Consider the following 17333-nt stretch of genomic DNA (forward strand, 5'->3'; position numbering starts at 1 on the left):
TGTTGTCTGTGCAGTTGTTCAAGTCTCATTTCACACAGTTCCAGTAAGCTGGTACCTACTTGAATATTATCTTTACTCCTCAGCTAACCTTGAGTTAACCCTTGTATAGTGTTCATTACTGTGGGAATGGTTTTCCATCTTTACCATAAGAAAAAATATTCCTTGGTATTTGTTCAAGATTTTTTCCGTCCAATCTTGGTTATGATAGTTTCTTTTAATTACAATATATTAAAAGAAAAATCCAAAATTGCTTTTACTCATAAATGTGCTCTAATATAGGTAAATTTCAAATGTTAAAGTAATTTTTGTAATCCTGCCACTTCAAACAAAACAATCAAACCAATCCATCAATACATAAAGTAGAAAAATACACAGTCAGAGGTGAAAGACATACGACCAAGGTTTTTATTGTTAACTAAAAAAAGAAACAAACTGAAATAATTCTTGTTACTCACAAAAGTCAAATAAAAATAAAAATGTAGGAAATATCCTGAGTTTTGGTCTTTGTCAGTATGATCAAAAAGCTTTGGTTCACGCATATATGGAGGATAGGATGTGTTTGTGTTGTAACTTCTTAATTCTGCCCCGACAAATACCTCAAAATAAATAAATAAATATAAAAGACTAAAGCCAAGAGTCAAACTGATACAAACTAATCTGAAATGTAAATTAAAATTAAAAAATAAAACAAAACTTAAAACTAATAAAAGAATATAAAGCAACAATAAATCTGATACAAATATATAAAGACACACTCAGTTGTATTCTTTGCTAAACTGGAAAAAACATCAGTACAATAAAAACAAACAAATCTAATTGAATAAAAAAGAATGAATCAAAAAAGATAATAAAATAAAGATAAATATAAAACCATAGTAACCTGTTTCCCCGTCATTTGTGTGACCTGCGTTTCTGTTTGCATTCGAACTCCGTCTTTGTGGCGGAACTGAAAGAAAAGGCGCAAGTTTCCACCCGGACCGTGATGCTTGTGAGTCTCCTGCGCCGCGGTTGTGTTTAATTGATGTTTTGTACGAAGTTTGATGGCTGTGGATCTATGAGAGTCTCTCCTGCCAGCAGAAACAACCGGCGTCGCTGCTCATTAATCTGATTCGGTAACAAACGTTCTGCACGACGGTCACGCTCTCGTTACAGTCTGAAAGCTTTGGTCCATAAAAGCTGTCCTGCTGTCTCTTCTGTGCATCTTTGTGCACAGATTTCTGCCCATTTCTTTAAGTAGTCTTCAGGAATAGTTCTCCAGGCTTTGGATGTTGGCTGCCTGAAAAACGAAGTTGTCAATCACATGCTTTCCAGATGGTATTGCATGGTGGATCAAAAATGTGACACAGTGTATTTTTCTGTGTTCATCAATCAACACCACTGGCTGAAATGCAGTCCTGAGCCATGACAGAGCCTTCACCGTGTTCTACAGATGGCTGTAGATGCTCACTGTTGTACCTCTTATGTGGTTTTGTGACAGTCTACAAAGTGCTTTTAAAGGAGACCAGGGCTGTTTTTTAAAGATACAAACGATACAATTTAAAATTAGTTCTTTGCTAAGTTGTCTGTAGTGTAGCTGGAACACTGGTTCATCCCTTAAGTTAGGTGTCCTTTTCTGCTTGAATAATTCATAGATCAGTTTTAAGTGGCTTCAAAAAAAAAAAAAAAAAACACACAATTCCTCTAAAAATGGTCAGATAAAGATGAGTGAAAAAAACAGCCAATGTCCAAGAAAAGCTTTGAAAGACCTTCAGAAAGCCTGGAGGACTGTTGCTCAAGAGCTCTATTAAAAGATTACATGAATGTCCGGCTCCTTGGAAGCAAAAAGAAATGAGGGGTGGCTCAAGAATTTTGCACAGTACTGTAGCTTTGGCAAAACAAAGACTTTCTCAGTTAGAAACCATCGAACCGTCACCAGGCTCTGTAATTATTCACACTAGATTAATAAAATTCTTTAAGCTGTTATTTGGCCTTAAGTCTTCTAATCACTGCAGATCAAATCAGGGGAAAGTTTCAGTGATACGCGTCTCTGTGCACCCTTGTAAATAATCACTCACATGAATCACTCTTGGCTTCTCTCACTCATAGCCTCTGTTTCTGTGATTCAGGCATGTCTCAGGACAGTCAGCATGGCAAGTGGACCATCTCCAGCAGTGATGACGATGATGAGGCTCTTCCCCCTTCCGGGACTGCAAAATCTGAGTGCCGTCGAACCACCGAGTCCAATCACAGCTCCCACAGGTCTGCCACTCCGTCGCCACCCGTGGAGGTGAAACCAGAGCCGGCCAAACCCCCCGTGTCCTCGCTTGCTGTCGGCTCCGAAGCCAGGCAGTCAGCTGCTAAGAACCAGTTAAATCCGGTGAAGTATGAAACCAGCCCTTCGCTGGCTGGAAAGCGGAAGAAAGTGGTGTTAGATAGCACAGGCTGGGCTCTCTCTGAGAGCGATGAAGATGATGGAGAGGTGAAGGCAAAGAGTCTGAGTGACGTGCCAAAGAAGGCGCCTCCGAGTCCCAAAACAAAGAAACCCAAGGTGGAGAATGAGCGTCCTCCAAGTCCTCACGGCCGACTTTACTACATCGATGAGCCAGATGACTTCTTTGAGTCCCGTATTCCTCCTCTAAATGACACCTACAGTTTTTACCTCAACAAAGTCACAGGACTGAACAAAGAGTACAACAGTGGAGCGCTGCACATCAGGGGTGAGTTTGGTTTGACACTTCAAGAAGAAAGAACAAAACTTCAGGTGAAGAGAAGAGTTACTAGTTACCAGTTAGACATCACAGACCAGCATTCATTTCATGTTTATTACATCACCAAAGAGCTCGTGTGATTGGTTTGGTATTCTCTCTGTTCATTAGCAGCTTTACTAAAGAAGTTTGATTTGAAAAAGTTTAAAGTGATCAACTTTAGGAGTGGAGCCAGTAATTTTTGGAAAGAACATTTTGCATCATGTCCTCTCAAATGCATATCGAATAGGAAAAATGAAAAAACATTGTCATGATGTTTTCAAGGAAATAATCACAAACTAATCCCCATCCATGTAGTTCTGGATCCAAGGACTCAGTTCATACACTGTGGTGGCTGCACGTACACTCACACTGCTCTTCATTGTGTATCAGCACCAATTCACAACAGTAACCATCTCAAGGCACTTTATGCTGTGGGGTAAAGACATTACAGTAATACAGAGAGAAACCCAGTGATCCCATTTGAGCAATCACTTACCAACAGCGGGAAGATAAAAGAAGAAACATCTGGCAGACCCAAGAGAGCGGCCATCTGCCAAACAGTGACAAACAATGCAACAAGGAAGGAAAAGCAGGAAAAAAGGGAAACTGACAGTTATATTTGCCATTTGTGGCTCAACTTGTTTAAAATAATGGTTTTTGCTTTGTTTCTGACATGTGATTTCCCCACAGAAATCTCTGCTGTGGAGCTGCTGCCTCCTAATACTTAATGCTTTACTTTTATCTATTAATCCAAACTTCTTTCTTTCATTCAGACATTCTTTCTCCATTATTTGGCACCCTGAAAGAATCTGTTCAGGTGAGTAAAAATTATCCTTTTTTTTTTTTTTTTGCAAAAATGTCTTTATTTTAAAAAAAAGAGTGAAGAGAAACCAAACAGCAACCTCCTCCTCATAGTTAACACATTGTTTTCATCTGCTTTCTCAAAAGGAAACATCCACTCCAGGAAAAAAAAGAGCAATTAGAAAATGCAAAAAAAAAATCCAAAAACTACATATTTAAAAAAAAAAAAAATGTTATGGTTGACTTTTTGTTAGACTCACATCCCCTACAAAACTCCAAAACGGGCCCCCAAACCTGTTCAAATACCCCTTATTTACCTTTCAATACATGTTATTCTTTCTAGCGGAAGGTTTGAAGTGATCCACTCTGTAACATTTGGTCTGAATTTGTTTATTTTTATTCTTTTCAAAAATAATATCTTATTTACATTCATATTAACTAATGTTTGTTCATTTTCGGCTCGGCTGTTTCGAAGACAAGTTTGAGCTGTCGGTGTCTGTTCCACAAAAACTTTGTTGGCCATAAATCGAGAACGGTGTGATCTAGGATGTTCAAATTCACACCATAGATGTATTATTCACAGCCTTTACTCTAACAGTATGATGCTCTCTTCTGGATAAAACCAAATAGAAACAGCTTTTGGTGGAAAATCTGTCCGCCATTGATCTTCAAATGTTTAAATCTCTGTGCTCTTTTAGGCTCTGTGGAGATCTTTAGTTAAACTGAAAGCTCTCGATAGAAGTTACTGGGCTTCGGATGAATAGTCTAAAAATGTTACCCCCTGCATCTTTTCCTAAACACTTTTCCTTCACTTTGATTAAAAAATGAGGTGAAGGAGAATTCATACGGAGTTAGGAAACAGAGAATCCGACTGCACTTGCACGAGGCTGCTTAGTAATATGACACGATGTTGTAGAACAAAGAGCCCATGAAGGGAAATGAAACATTTGCCACGTTGAGATTAGTTGCTCATCCTGTCGACTCATATTTTCTTTTGTCGGTGGAGAGATGTTCCAGTTTAACTCCTGTTTTTATTAAAGCTTTCTGTGACTGAAGTCAAAATACAGCATTACTTAATCTGAGTTATGGTAAACTTTAAATTCACCGTGATCAGTTTAATGCAGCTCATAATTGTACATAAATGTCTACGCTCTTCATGCAAGGTCGCAGCTTGTTAAAGAAGCAGATTTTATTACAGCAGCTTTATATTCAGAGCTCACCTGTGGGTTTAACAGGTTGCTTAAAACATATCAGCAGGTTCTGGCATGACATAAAAAAACACTATTAATTGCCATTTACGTCATCTGCATCACTTGTCAGTCATGGTGGTGTCTCATGGAGAGTTGTGGGATGACTTTTATCTTCTTTCCTTTTTTAAAGGATGGCCCAGCATATCCTCTGCTTAAGGAGGTCACAAAGGAGCTGTTGAAGCCCATTTTTTAAGCGTTTTAGAGAATTTGACCGGCTCTTACCTGTAGTTCACCTAGGAACCAGTTAGGAACCTTCCTAAACAAACTTGACTATCCACACAGCTCCGGTCTCCAGACTTTCTGTAGTTCCATCATGGGGCTGAAATATGTGGTTAATGTAACAGCTGACACATACATACAGAGCCCTCAGGATGAATTTGATGCCTTTACTTTTAATGCGTAAGGTGCACCATCAGGCGCAAACCTTGGCTCAGTGCAAAGAAATAAAAGTATGGCTGTAAACTCTCATTAATAATGGTCCACTCTGTCTTTATAGTTTAACTACTGCTTTGATATTGGCTGGATGGTGAAGCAGTACCCATCAGAGTTTAGGTAAGTGGGGGGTGGGGGCCGTGTATTCAGCAGTGGACTGAATGGGCTGACTCCATCAGGGCGGAGGACGGTAATGATGCAGTGAAAACTATACTCTCTGTTGTGTTTTCAGGGATCGCCCAGTTCTGATCGTCCATGGTGATAAGAGGGAGGCCAAAGCTCGGCTCATCCAGCAGGCTCAGCCCTTCCCACATGTGCGCTTCTGCCAGGTACAGAGTGAGCCACACAGGAAACAGATGTTTCTCAAAGGCAAATGGTTGATTACTATGTTCATTTTTAATTGCCCTTTAAGTTGAGCTAATGTTTTTAATAATTTTTTTTTATTTTTACAGGCCAAGCTGGATATTGCTTTTGGAACTCACCACACGTAAGCATTTCTCTTCATCAATGTTGCTGCTCCCTGTTATTAATCTAGTCCCATTTGTTGGTTAAATTATGATTCTTTCTTTACTTTGTGTCAGTACCTTGAATATGGGGTGGACAAACGAGTGTGTGTTGACATTTTGACTTTGATAACTGCACCACATGTAAGGTTTTTTTTTTCTTTTGCTTACTGGAATAACTCAGCCATAGGTGGAGTTTGTATTTACATAAATCTAAATTAAAAGTTATATCACAAAAATAAAAAAACTCTCAGCTCTGTGTGATGTCATAGAGCGAGGATATCGAGAATGTGTTGACCACACACTTCTAGTTATGAGCACAGAAGCCCCACCCTCCTGCTGCTCAGATCTTCTGTTTGTGAGGGGCATCCAATCAGAAGAAAGATGTCTTAAAGGGGAGGAGCTAAAACTGTTTCCTTCATACATAGAAAGAACTTAGTGGCTGCACAGAAGCACATTAAAAGTCAAAGATTACTTTGAACCGTGAGTCATGAAAAGCTACCACAGAAGAATAAAAATACAGAGATGAGCATAAAAAGTCCCCTTTAAAATTATTGATCATTACAAACTAGCATAACTGTGTTGCAGTAGGCTGTTGAAACTGTTACGTAACCATATCACACTTTGCATCATATTTTGTTATTTTTGTTATCATGTTAAAAATTGTATTAAATTTCATTGTATGTGGTACGAAAAGGTCATGAATTTAACTTGGAGAACAGTGTTTAAAAGACAGTGTGAGATATGATGATGATGCGAGAGACTGATAAAATCATACAAAAATTATTACTTCAAGTTATTGCTGCTAAAGATAATTTGCAAGCTGCATAATAATGGTGTGCACTTGTCACAAAACTGTGTCCTGTAAAAACATTCTTTCTCACGTGAGTGTGCTTACGTTTATGGGATTCACATTATACACAGTATAATAAATACATATTGTTATGTGTCATCAGGAAAATGATGTTGCTGTGGTATGAGGAAGGATTCAGGGTCATCATTTTGACCTCTAATCTCATCAGAGCTGATTGGTACCAGAAAACACAAGGGTATGTCTTTAATCTATATTTATTGTCATCATTGTGGTTTGTTTCTGTGTTTTGTCTGTCATCAAGAACACAGAAAGACTATTGAGCCAAGTTTCATGCAGCGTGGCAGAGATGTGGCAAAGGAAGAACACAGATCCAGGTCACTTTGCTTAAACTGGATGCAGGCTCTAAGTGCCCTTCTAGTTCAAGAAGGGTTGCCGTACTGCTTATGAGCTACTTTAAAAGTAGAGATACTCATACATGAGACTTATATAATGCTTAAATGTCAGGTTTGGTTGTGGAAATGCCCCTAAAACAATTTTTTTTCTAACCTAGGATGTGGATGAGCCCTCTGTTTCCTCGGTTACCAAAGGGAAGCAGTCCGAGCGCAGGTGAGTCGCCCACCTTCTTTAAGAGAGACCTGCTGGAGTATCTGGGCTCGTACCGAGCGCCAGAACTTGAAGAGTGGATCCAGAGAATCAAAGAGCACGACCTGTCAGAGACGAGGTATACACAAGGCACCCACACCCACACCCACACACAAATACAGCACTATCAGTGGCCGCTTTTCCTCCGACAGGGTGCCGGTGCCAGTATTTGAACCATTCAGCATTTTTTTCCACTGTGAAGGCACTCGGTGCTCGGCCAAAAATCTGGTTCAACTCTGCCCCACAAACTAGCTGGTCTCGAACCAAGAAAACGTGACGAAAGTGGCAGAAGGGCGTGACTCTGCCATCTCAACATCAAGTTTTCTACCATATTACATGTGTATTACATGAGAAAAGCGAAGTGATTTTTCACGGCTGTGAATTAGGCTGGGCTCTAAGGCTGAACTTGCTGCTTTGTATCAGTTCATATCGCAGCTAAAAGGACACAAAGTGCGTACTTGTAGTCTTGCTCATATTTTCTGTCTGTGTTTACCTCTGTGCTGCACACAGATGCTGCAGTAGTTTTGTTTGGACCATAAAATGTGTTCGCAGCACAAGAAAGGGGAGCGTGTTCTCCCACGTTTGCACTCTTCGGCTTCCGTGTCCAGACGAGGACCCGCCCACACTCATACGTAAAGGAGCAGTTCACAGAAACGCGGTGGAAACGCGGGCCCGTTCTTAAGCGTTTAACCTGGCACGAGCACCGGGACATTGTTGGTGGAAAAGTAGCACAGTGAACTGTTGGTACAAGGCAGGAAGGATCCACATGTTGTTTGTGCCAAATTCTGACCCTACGATCCAAGTGTCACAGCAGATATGAAGGCTCATCAGGCAACATTTTTCCAATCTTCTGTTGTTCCAATTTCAGTGAGCCTGTGTGAATTGTAGCTTCAGTTTTCTGTTCTTAGCTGACAGAAGTGGCACCCACTTCAAGGTTGTAACGAGTGGTTATTGTACTGTTTTCCTCTCCGGTCGAAGCCGTCTGGCCATTCTCAACAAGGCATTTTCACCCAGAGAAATGCCCCTCACTGCATATTTTCTCTTTTCCAGACCATTTCTGTAAACCCTAGTTGTGTGGGGAAAATCCCAGCAGATCAGCAGTTTCTGAAATACTCAGACCAGCCCGTCTGGCTCCAACAATCATGCCACGTTCAAAGTCACTTACATTAACGTTCTTCCCCATTCTGATCCTCTGTTTGACCTTCAGGAGGTCTTCTTGTCGATGTGTACATGCCTAAATTCATTGATTTGCTTCCATGTGATTGGTTGATTACAGGTTGCTCTACCTTTTTGTTTTCTGTTATCAGGGTGTATTTAGTCGCCTCAACACCAGGCAGATACGTAGGTTCAGAAATGGAGCGCTGGGGCCACCTGAGACTGAGGAAGGTAAAGATTTTGAAACTTGACTGTGTGACTTTACTTTAAAAAGTTGTGGTATGGTCCAATGGTCTGTAAAATCAATTAGAAGCAACACACAGGAATATTTCTTTAATGTTCTCTCACATGACTGGATCTCCCATTTTTCTGTGTTTTTTGTTTTGTTTGTTGTTAAGCTGCTGTATGAACACACAGACCCTATTCCTGGCGAGGAAAGGTGGCCCGTGATTGGCCAATTCTCCAGCATCGGCTCTATGGGATTGGATAAATCCAAATGGTTGGCAGGGGAATTTCAGCGCACCCTGACCACGCTAGGAAAATCCTCTCTTCGCCCAGACGCTCCTATGCACTTGGTCTGTTCCTCCAACACACTTTTTTTTCCCTCACAAAGTGCCATGAAAAGTATTTGCCCCACTACTGATTTCTTAGGTTTTTCCATATTTGTCACACTTATATGTTTCAGCTCATCAGACTAATTTTAATGGTAGACAAGGTAACCTGAGTAAATACAAAATACAGTTTTTAAATGATGATTTCATTTATTAAGGGGAAAAAAGCTATCCAAACCTGCCTGCCCTGTGTGAAAGTTAATTGCCCCTAAACCTAATAACTGGTTGTGCCACCTTTTGGCAGTAAGAACAATCAAGCGATTAGTGGCTGAATTTTAAAATTGGAGGATACATAGGAGCATGACCAGCCTGTTTAAGATGATGCCAAAGCATCTCAGTTGGATGTAAGTCTGGACTTGGACTAGGCCACTCCAAAATCTTTTTTTTTGTTTTTTTTGTTAGTCATTCAGAGGTGGGCTTGCTGGTGTGTTTTGGATCATTGTCCTGCTGCATAACCCAAGTGAGCTTGAGCTTCAGAGCATGAACTGATGGCTGGACATTCTCCTTCAGGATTTCCTGGTAGAGAGCAGAATTCATGGTTCCATCGATTTCGGTGGGTCGTCCTGAAGCGGCAAAGCAGCCCCAGACTATCACACTACCACCGCCATATTTGACTGTTGGGATAATGTTCTTTTTGTGAAATGCTATGCTGGTTTTACGCCAGATGTAACGGTACTCAAACCTTTCAGAAAGTTCAGCTTTTGTCTTGTCTCTTTCTTATTGTTGAATCATGAACTCTGACCTTAACTGGGACAAGTGAGACCTGCAGTTCTTTAGATGTTGTTCTCGGTTCTTTTGTGACCTCCTGGGTGAATTACTCCTGATCCTCTCTTGGAGTCATTTTGGTAGGCCAGCTCTCCAGGGAAGGTTCACCACTGTTCCACGTTTTCTCCATGTGTGGATAACTGTGCTCACTGTGGTTCACTGGAGTCCCAGAGCCTTAGAAAGGGCTTTGTAACCCTTTCCAGATGGTAGATGTCAATGACTTTGTTTCTCATTCTTGAGCTTCTTTAGATTGTGGCATGATGTGCTGCTTTTTGAGATCTGCTTCACTTTGTGATTTCTTGATTCAAAAGCTCTAGCAGCACTCAGGCCTGTCTAGAAAAATTGAACTCAGCTTTCCAAAAAAATGTAGTTAATTATAGTTAATTAAAGATTTAACAAGGGGAGGCAGTTACTGTTTCATAAAGGGTCTGGTGGGTTTGAATGGCTTTTTTTCCCCCCATAAAAAATGAAATCATCATTTTAAAAATTGGATTTTGTATTTACTCAGGTTATCTTTGTCTAATATTAAAATTTGTTTGATGATCTGAAGCATGTTAGTGAGACAAATATGCAAAACAAAACAAAACAAATTAAATAATGAATGGGCCAAATACTTTTTCACAGCACTGTAAGAAAACTTCAGCACTAAGCAATGAATCAAAACTCTGCTGAGTTCAGTACACTCAGGGGTTTGTTGTTACTCTCTTACTTGGTCTAGTGGTTCCTGATGTTAGAAAACCTGATAGTACGAGGGTGGGCTGAAAAGTTCGTAGGCTGACCACGATGCAATGTTCGAACTTGACCAAATGTATTTTATTTTTCGACATAGTTTCCCCCGCGGTCCACACACTCGGTTTTGCAGCACTTGGTATAGAAGCTCTCATCCTGACCCTCAAAAAAGTCCTCAACAGCAGAGATGACCTCATCATCGGTCCGATACTGCTTCCCAGCCAAGTTTTTTCATGTTGGGGAAAAGAAAATAGTCAGATGGTGCCAAATCAGGAGAATATGGAGGGTGATCAACCAGCTCAAAGCCACAGTCGCACACTGCAGCCACTGAAACCATGGACTTGTGTACAGGAGCATTGTCCTGGTGAAACAGGACCCCCTTCGTCAGTTTTCCAGGCCATTTTGACTTGATTGCCTTTCGCAGCTGCCTCAGGAGGTTGGCATAGTATTCTCCATTGATAGTATGGCCTTTTTTTAAGGTAATCTATGACCACAATGCCTTTTGCATCCCAGAAGACAGAGATCATCACCTTCCCTGCTGATGACACCACCTTGGCCTTCTCTGGTGTGGGAGAAGATGGGTGTTTCCACTGCATGGATTCCCGTTTGGTCTCTGGCTCATAGTGATGAACTCAACATTCATCTTGGGCGAGGAAACGTTCAAGAAAACCGTCTTGATTTGCTTCAAAAAGTGCCAAGTTCACCTGAGACGTGACCAGCCTGGTGCACTTTTGATCAGGCGTCAGATGTCGTGGCACCCACCGAGCGGAAACCTTTGACATGCCAGTTTTGTTATGCAGAATGTTTTCAACTCGTCCCTGGGAGATGGCTACAGCATTAGCTATCTGATTAACAGTTAAACGTCTTTCATCCATCACCATGTGGTGAACAAGGTCAGTGTTTTCTTGGATAGTGGCTGTGGCAGGATGTTTGAACCTTGGGTCATCTTCAAGTCTCTCCCTACCCCTCTTGAATTCAGCTGCCCACTTTTGCACAGTTGATAAAGTTGGAGTATCATCCCCTAATGTAGCAACCATGTCAGCATGAATGTCCTTGGGGGTTATCCCCTTTTTCTGCAGATATTTGATAACACCACGGTGCCAAATTTCATCAATTTTCACAAAATGTCTCTAGTACTTCTTTACCAAGTTCTCAGTTTTGTATCCAGTGCAGGTTTATCTGGAAAGAAAACCTGCAGTTGGCATCAGTAAAGGTTTAATTTAAGGCATGCCAAATTTAATTACTGTATGGTAACTCCTTCTTAGTCAGCCTCTGAACCTTTCAGCCCACCCTCGTATATCATGCTGTTGCTCAGATTATTGAGCCACTCAGCTCATTTATGACTTTTCTGTTCTGAAGCAGTAACAGTTACTCTGTAGCTGCTGTGTTTGACTGGCAGTCACCAGGACGTTTTTTTGCAGCTGTATCCATCAGTCGAAGATGTGAGGATGAGTTTAGAGGGATATCCAGGTAAATGTGCCTCACATTTGAATTTTTATTAATGCTGTATAATTCAAGGAAACAACGCAATGTTTTCCAAAATGTTTTTAATTTTGGAACCTTTCATTTTTTTTTATTTTTCTGCTTTTATTATTGTGCATTTACTTGTAATCTAAACCTTTTTGCATTCTAGCTGGAGGCTCTCTTCCCTACAGTATCCAGACAGCTCAGAAACAACTTTGGCTCCACTCTTACTTCCAGTGAGTTTATTCTGTCAATGCAAAATTCAGATCTGCTGTTCGGGTGTGGAGTTAATCAGTCACTTCCAGTGTGCAAGTAAAAAGGATTCCAGGCTTTCTTTTTGGATTCATGGCCACTTTCTGGCTAAGGATTTTAGCGAGGTGGACGACCTGACCAGCAGTTTAGAGCTGCTACTCAGCGCTGTACCTTTTTAGTGCACTGAACCAACTAAGGCTCGTAAATGACCTGAATTATATAATGGTGTCCCAGGTCTAACAGATAAGCTGGGACTTGCTGATTGAAACAGTTATTAATAACCAACAAAATGTTACAGCTTGTCTGAGCCTGAACAGATGACGTAACAATGCCAAGACAGGAGAGCATTATTGAATGCTCCATGGCGTTTGGCTGCCAGGTTGTGTTGTATCATCTGTGAGCCAGTGGAATTCTGGTTCTAACTCCCAGATAACATAATCATTCATGTGGTCCATAGACCACATGAGAATTTTGGCCACTTCCGGTTTGCTCGGTTAACTTCTGGCTTACATTTGGCATTCGGGAAGAAGAGTTATTTCATGCACGACATGGTTCAAAACTAAGCCAGAATTTTTGCTTCTAGGCTTTTTTTCTGTATTATTTAGAATATACAAGTAGACCTACTATTGCTCTACATTCTGCACGCCTACTGAACATGGTTTAGGTGATCTCTGGTTTTGTGTGTGTGGTTTTTTAGCTGCTGGAATGCAGATGCTACAGGGAGGAGTCACGCTATGCCACATATCAAGACATATATGAGAACATCTCCAGATTTCTCTCAGCTTGCCTGGTTCCTTGTCACAAGGTGTGTGTGTGTGTGTGTGGTGTTGTGTGTCCTCTTATTTTGCATATAGTATTTACTGCTAAAATAGACAGCTTTACATTTTCTTACAAGGCTAGAAATAAGTTTTTTTTTTTATGGATTACAGAATTAAGATGAATGGTGGGTGCTTTTATAATTGTTCTGTTATATAAATACACTATATGGTTGATGAAATTAGCTATTCTATAAATTCTATAATCAGTGAAAGGATATTCTTATGAAATGGTTACACTGTGTGTTGTAGCATTGTGTTTGTCATCTGTCTGGTCATTTCCTTGTTGGCTGAGCTGTAATAAAAAGGTTCACTTTGTGTGTGCTGTGCGTTTCAGTGCCAATCTGTCCAAGGCAGCGTGGGGTGCGCTGGAGAAGAACAACACTCAGATGATGATCCGCTCGTACGAGCTGGGAGTCCTCTACGTGCCGTCGGCCTTTGTAAGAGGAACATACAAACAAACGTGGATGAAAGCGGCATTGTTTCATTATGAACAGAAGCTTTTCTATTGCCTTTAATAAAGGTGCATTATTATACAGACTTAATGTATAGTAATATGACAGTTGTCTCCTCTGCAGAACATGAAGATATTCCCCATTGACAAAATCCATTTCCGGTCTCCTCGTCCTCCTCAGGTTTCCCTGTGCCATTTGATCTCCCCCCTACATCCTACACTGCTAAAGGTACAGGGCTTCTGTATGTATGCATGAAATCTGGATACATCATTGATCCACTGCACTGTTGTGTTTTTTTTTTGTGTGTTTTTTTTTTTTAGGTTGAACAGCCATGTTTGGTAATAACACTATTGTGGGTTTGAGTGTTCTTAATCAGTGGGAATAATTTAAAACAGACTGTGTTTAAAAGATTGATGTAATTTCTGGACATCAAATTTTGAAGACCCACAGTTAGGCTTCTGGGTCTGACATTAAAAGATGAATATGAGACAAAAGATCAACACCTCAGCTTTATTTCCAGGTATTTACATCTGGGTTTGGTACACAGGTACCAAAGCAACCCATTTTTCTTATGAGCAAAAGTATTGGAACATGTGACTGACAGGTGTGTTTTGTTGCCCAGGTGTGTCCTGTTACATTGATTATTCAAACAGTAAATAGCGCTGAGTGTCTCGGTTTGGGTTTTGCCTGTGCAGACTGTGCATTTATAGTTAGAGGAGTCACCACATGAAAACCAGAGCGCTGTCTGTGGGTGCAAAACAATTGTGAAGACAGAAAATCAATCAGAGCCAATGCACAAACATTGGTCATAGCCAGCACAACCATTTGGAACATCCCGAAGAAGAAAGTGGTCACTGGTGTACTAAGTAACAGGTGTTGAACAGGTAGACCAAGGAAAACAACAACAGCTGATGACAGAAAGATTGTAAGTGCTGTAAAGAAAGACCCTAAAACAGCTGTTAGTGACATCAGCAACACCTCCAGAGGGCAGGAGTGAAGGGATCACGATCTACTGTTCACACTTCATGAACTAAAGTACAGAAGCTTCACCAGAAGATGCAAACCACTAATTAGCAAGAAGAAGAGGAAGGCCGGGCTGGAATTTGCCAAGAAGTACAGAGACAAGCCTCATTAATCTTCATTGATGATGTCACACATGATGGCAGCAGTACAATGAATTCAGAAGTCCACAGAAAACATTCTGTCCATTTAAAGAAGATACAAGCAAACTGATTGTGAGATCCTTCATCATGCAGCGAGATAATGACCCAAAACACGCTGCCAAACCGCAGAGGAGTTCATCAGGGGCAGGAAGTGGAAGGCTTTAGACTGACCTAGTCAATCTCCAGACTTAAAGTATGAACACTTTGAATTTTACTGCACTCTTTCTCTGCTTTCAGATCAGCCTTGGATCTGGAACATTCCTTACAGCCAGGCTCCTGACACGCACGGCAACATCTGGGTTCCCCTCTGATCATGTGCACACACACATTTCATTTTGTCTGTACCTGTCAGTACTGTGTCTAGCTGTTAGTGGTCAGTAGTTTTTTTTTTTCCTAAATATTTTATACTGTACTGTAGACTCACATGATTTCTACCAATAAACAAAATATTGTTAGAATTGCAGTGTCAGTTGTGTTGTTTCTGCAGTGTTGGAGCAGGATTTAAACATGAAAGGTTGCACCCAAAGAGAATTACAAACGTTCATTTGTGATTTCCTCACCCCCCCAACCGGCAGATGGCTGCCCCTCCCCGAGCCTGGTTCTGCCAGAGCTTTCCTTCCCACTGTTGCCAAAAGTACTTGCTCATAGGAGCTCGTTTTGATGGTTGGGGTTTTTCTGTGTTATTGTATAGCCTCTACCTTACAATATAAAGCAGCTTGAGGCGACTGTGAGTTGTGATTGAATTTCAATCTAGGATTCCAGGAAAATTCTGGTGGGATATTATTTTGCATAGTGGGGCAGATTCTGGATAATTGTGCTTGATTTAAAGCGACAGCATTGTATAAATCACTGCTTTGAAATGAAACCTGCTGGACAGCAACTGTTCAATAAGTATGTTTGCTTCTTAATATCATAAAGGATAAAGCTTGTACAGGATTTGGGGAAACCATTAATGTCTAGGTTTTCTTTGTTTTGTTTTTTAACCATGTTTTGGTTGTCAGGATTTACAGCACTTCATGTTTCTTACCTACCAGGTTGATGATTGCGTTTCTTTGTATTCCTTGGGCTAAATTAATCATTGAGCGGTTGAAGGCAAACCAGTATTGGTGATAAAGATCCATATCCAGTTTTTTTTTTTTTCCTGCTTCACTTGGGGAGTTCAGGATTGTGTAAGTTTATCTCAGCGATGGGCTTTTTTTTTTCATCTGTTTTTTAGTGTTAATTAACTACATGTTTAAACTGAGTAGAATTTAATCAATACCAGTACACTTCTTCTCCATTCTTCAGTCCACTGCCCTCTCTCCTAGACATCTCCATACCTCCACAGGTGTGCCATCTGGCCCAACTGCCTTTCCGCTCTTCATCCTCTTCACAGCTGCCTGCCCTTCCTCTTTACTAATTCTCCTCATTTCATGATTCCCTGACTGTCCTCCATCTGTCTCTCCCTCTCTCATTTTCTTCATTCATCAGCTCCTCAATGAACTCCTTCCATCTTCTCAACACACTCTTCATTTGTTAGTTCCTTTTCACCCCTTTCCTTAATCATCCTATCCTGCTGCACATCCTTTCCAGCTCGATCTCTCTGCTCAGCCAAGCAATACAAGTCCTTTGTAGTTGTAATGAATTTCCTATGTATTCCTTAGGTTAATTCATACATTACACAAAAATGCACATAGTGTGCATTTAGTCAGAATGCCCAAAGGGATTCAGCCACTAGACTAGGAATCGGAGTCTGAAAAGTTATTTTTGTGAATGTAAACATGGGTATGTACTTGGTGGTCTTTTTAAAACAAACAAAAACAACCAATGCGGGACAAATAAAGGGTTAACTTATCTTAACCCAAAACAAAAAAAAAAAAAACAAAAGTAAGATTACACTTTCAGTTGCTACTTGGTTTCATATTTCTTCTTTTTTCTCGACTGCTCCCTTTAGGGGTCGCCACAGTGAGGCATCTGCCTCCATCTTGTGGTCTGTGGTCTTCCTCCTTTCCTCCAGCCTGGCTGCTCCATATTCAACATCGTTTGTCCAATATATCGACTATCCCTCCTCTGCACATGTCCAACCCATCTGAACCTTGGCTCTGCAACTTTGTCTCCAAACTGCTCAGCCTGAGCCGCCCCGCTGATCTGCTCATTTCTAATCTTGTCCATCCTGGTCACTCCCAATGAAAATATTAACATCTTCAACTCTGCCACCTCCAGCTCTGCCTCCTGTCTTTTTGTCAGTGCTGCAGTCTCCAAACCATACTCATAGCAGGTCTCACTACCATCTTGTAAACCTTCCCTTTCACTCTTGCTGCTATCCTTCTGTCACAAATCACCCCTGACACTCGACTTCACCCAGCCTTCACTCTCTTCTTCACCTCTGAGTTTCTTGATTTCATATTTGTCCAAAGATAAATAAAGTTACAGTTTAAATTAAAGAACAAGGGAAAAAAAATAGCATAACCTCTGTTTCTATGATCTCTGTGAAGGTAAAAGAAAAGTGAAAGTGAGTGCAGCCCTTAAGTATGGAGGAAAGGAAATACTGTGTAAAAAGTGAGAGAAAAGTTAATGAAATAGGAATCCTAACTACAAACAGTAGTGAAAAGTAATACATTTAGACACTAAAAAAAAAAAAAAAAAAAAGTGGGCAAGCTGTCTGAAGCTATTTATTGCGATAAGCAAAAATTTATAGTAGACAAAATGATTATTGAAATCTCACAGAACTGCTTCCAGCCAGCAGCTCTCTGCCACCGCACTGGATCATATCTGCA

The 17333-nt window shown here is 40.7% G+C and overlaps 1 protein-coding gene across 1 annotated transcript; it reads left to right on the top strand.

Annotated features, from left to right (window-relative positions):
- Positions 1 to 977: 977 nt before the first annotated feature.
- Positions 978 to 15006, top strand: tdp1 (tyrosyl-DNA phosphodiesterase 1). The gene is given in 17 exon segments (XM_030757699.1): positions 978 to 1112; positions 2106 to 2696; positions 3500 to 3543; positions 5274 to 5329; positions 5442 to 5538; positions 5662 to 5696; positions 6669 to 6761; positions 7077 to 7247; positions 8476 to 8554; positions 8722 to 8898; positions 11850 to 11898; positions 12062 to 12128; positions 12842 to 12949; positions 13297 to 13399; positions 13538 to 13562; positions 13565 to 13642; positions 14815 to 15006. Coding segments are annotated over 16 exon segments (1845 nt in total). The 5' UTR covers positions 978 to 1112; positions 2106 to 2107; the 3' UTR covers positions 14889 to 15006.
- The last annotated feature ends 2327 nt before the right edge of the window (positions 15007 to 17333 follow it).

Source organism: Archocentrus centrarchus, chromosome 3 (assembly GCF_007364275.1).
Source record: "Archocentrus centrarchus isolate MPI-CPG fArcCen1 chromosome 3, fArcCen1, whole genome shotgun sequence".
NCBI lineage: Eukaryota > Metazoa > Chordata > Actinopteri > Cichliformes > Cichlidae > Archocentrus > Archocentrus centrarchus.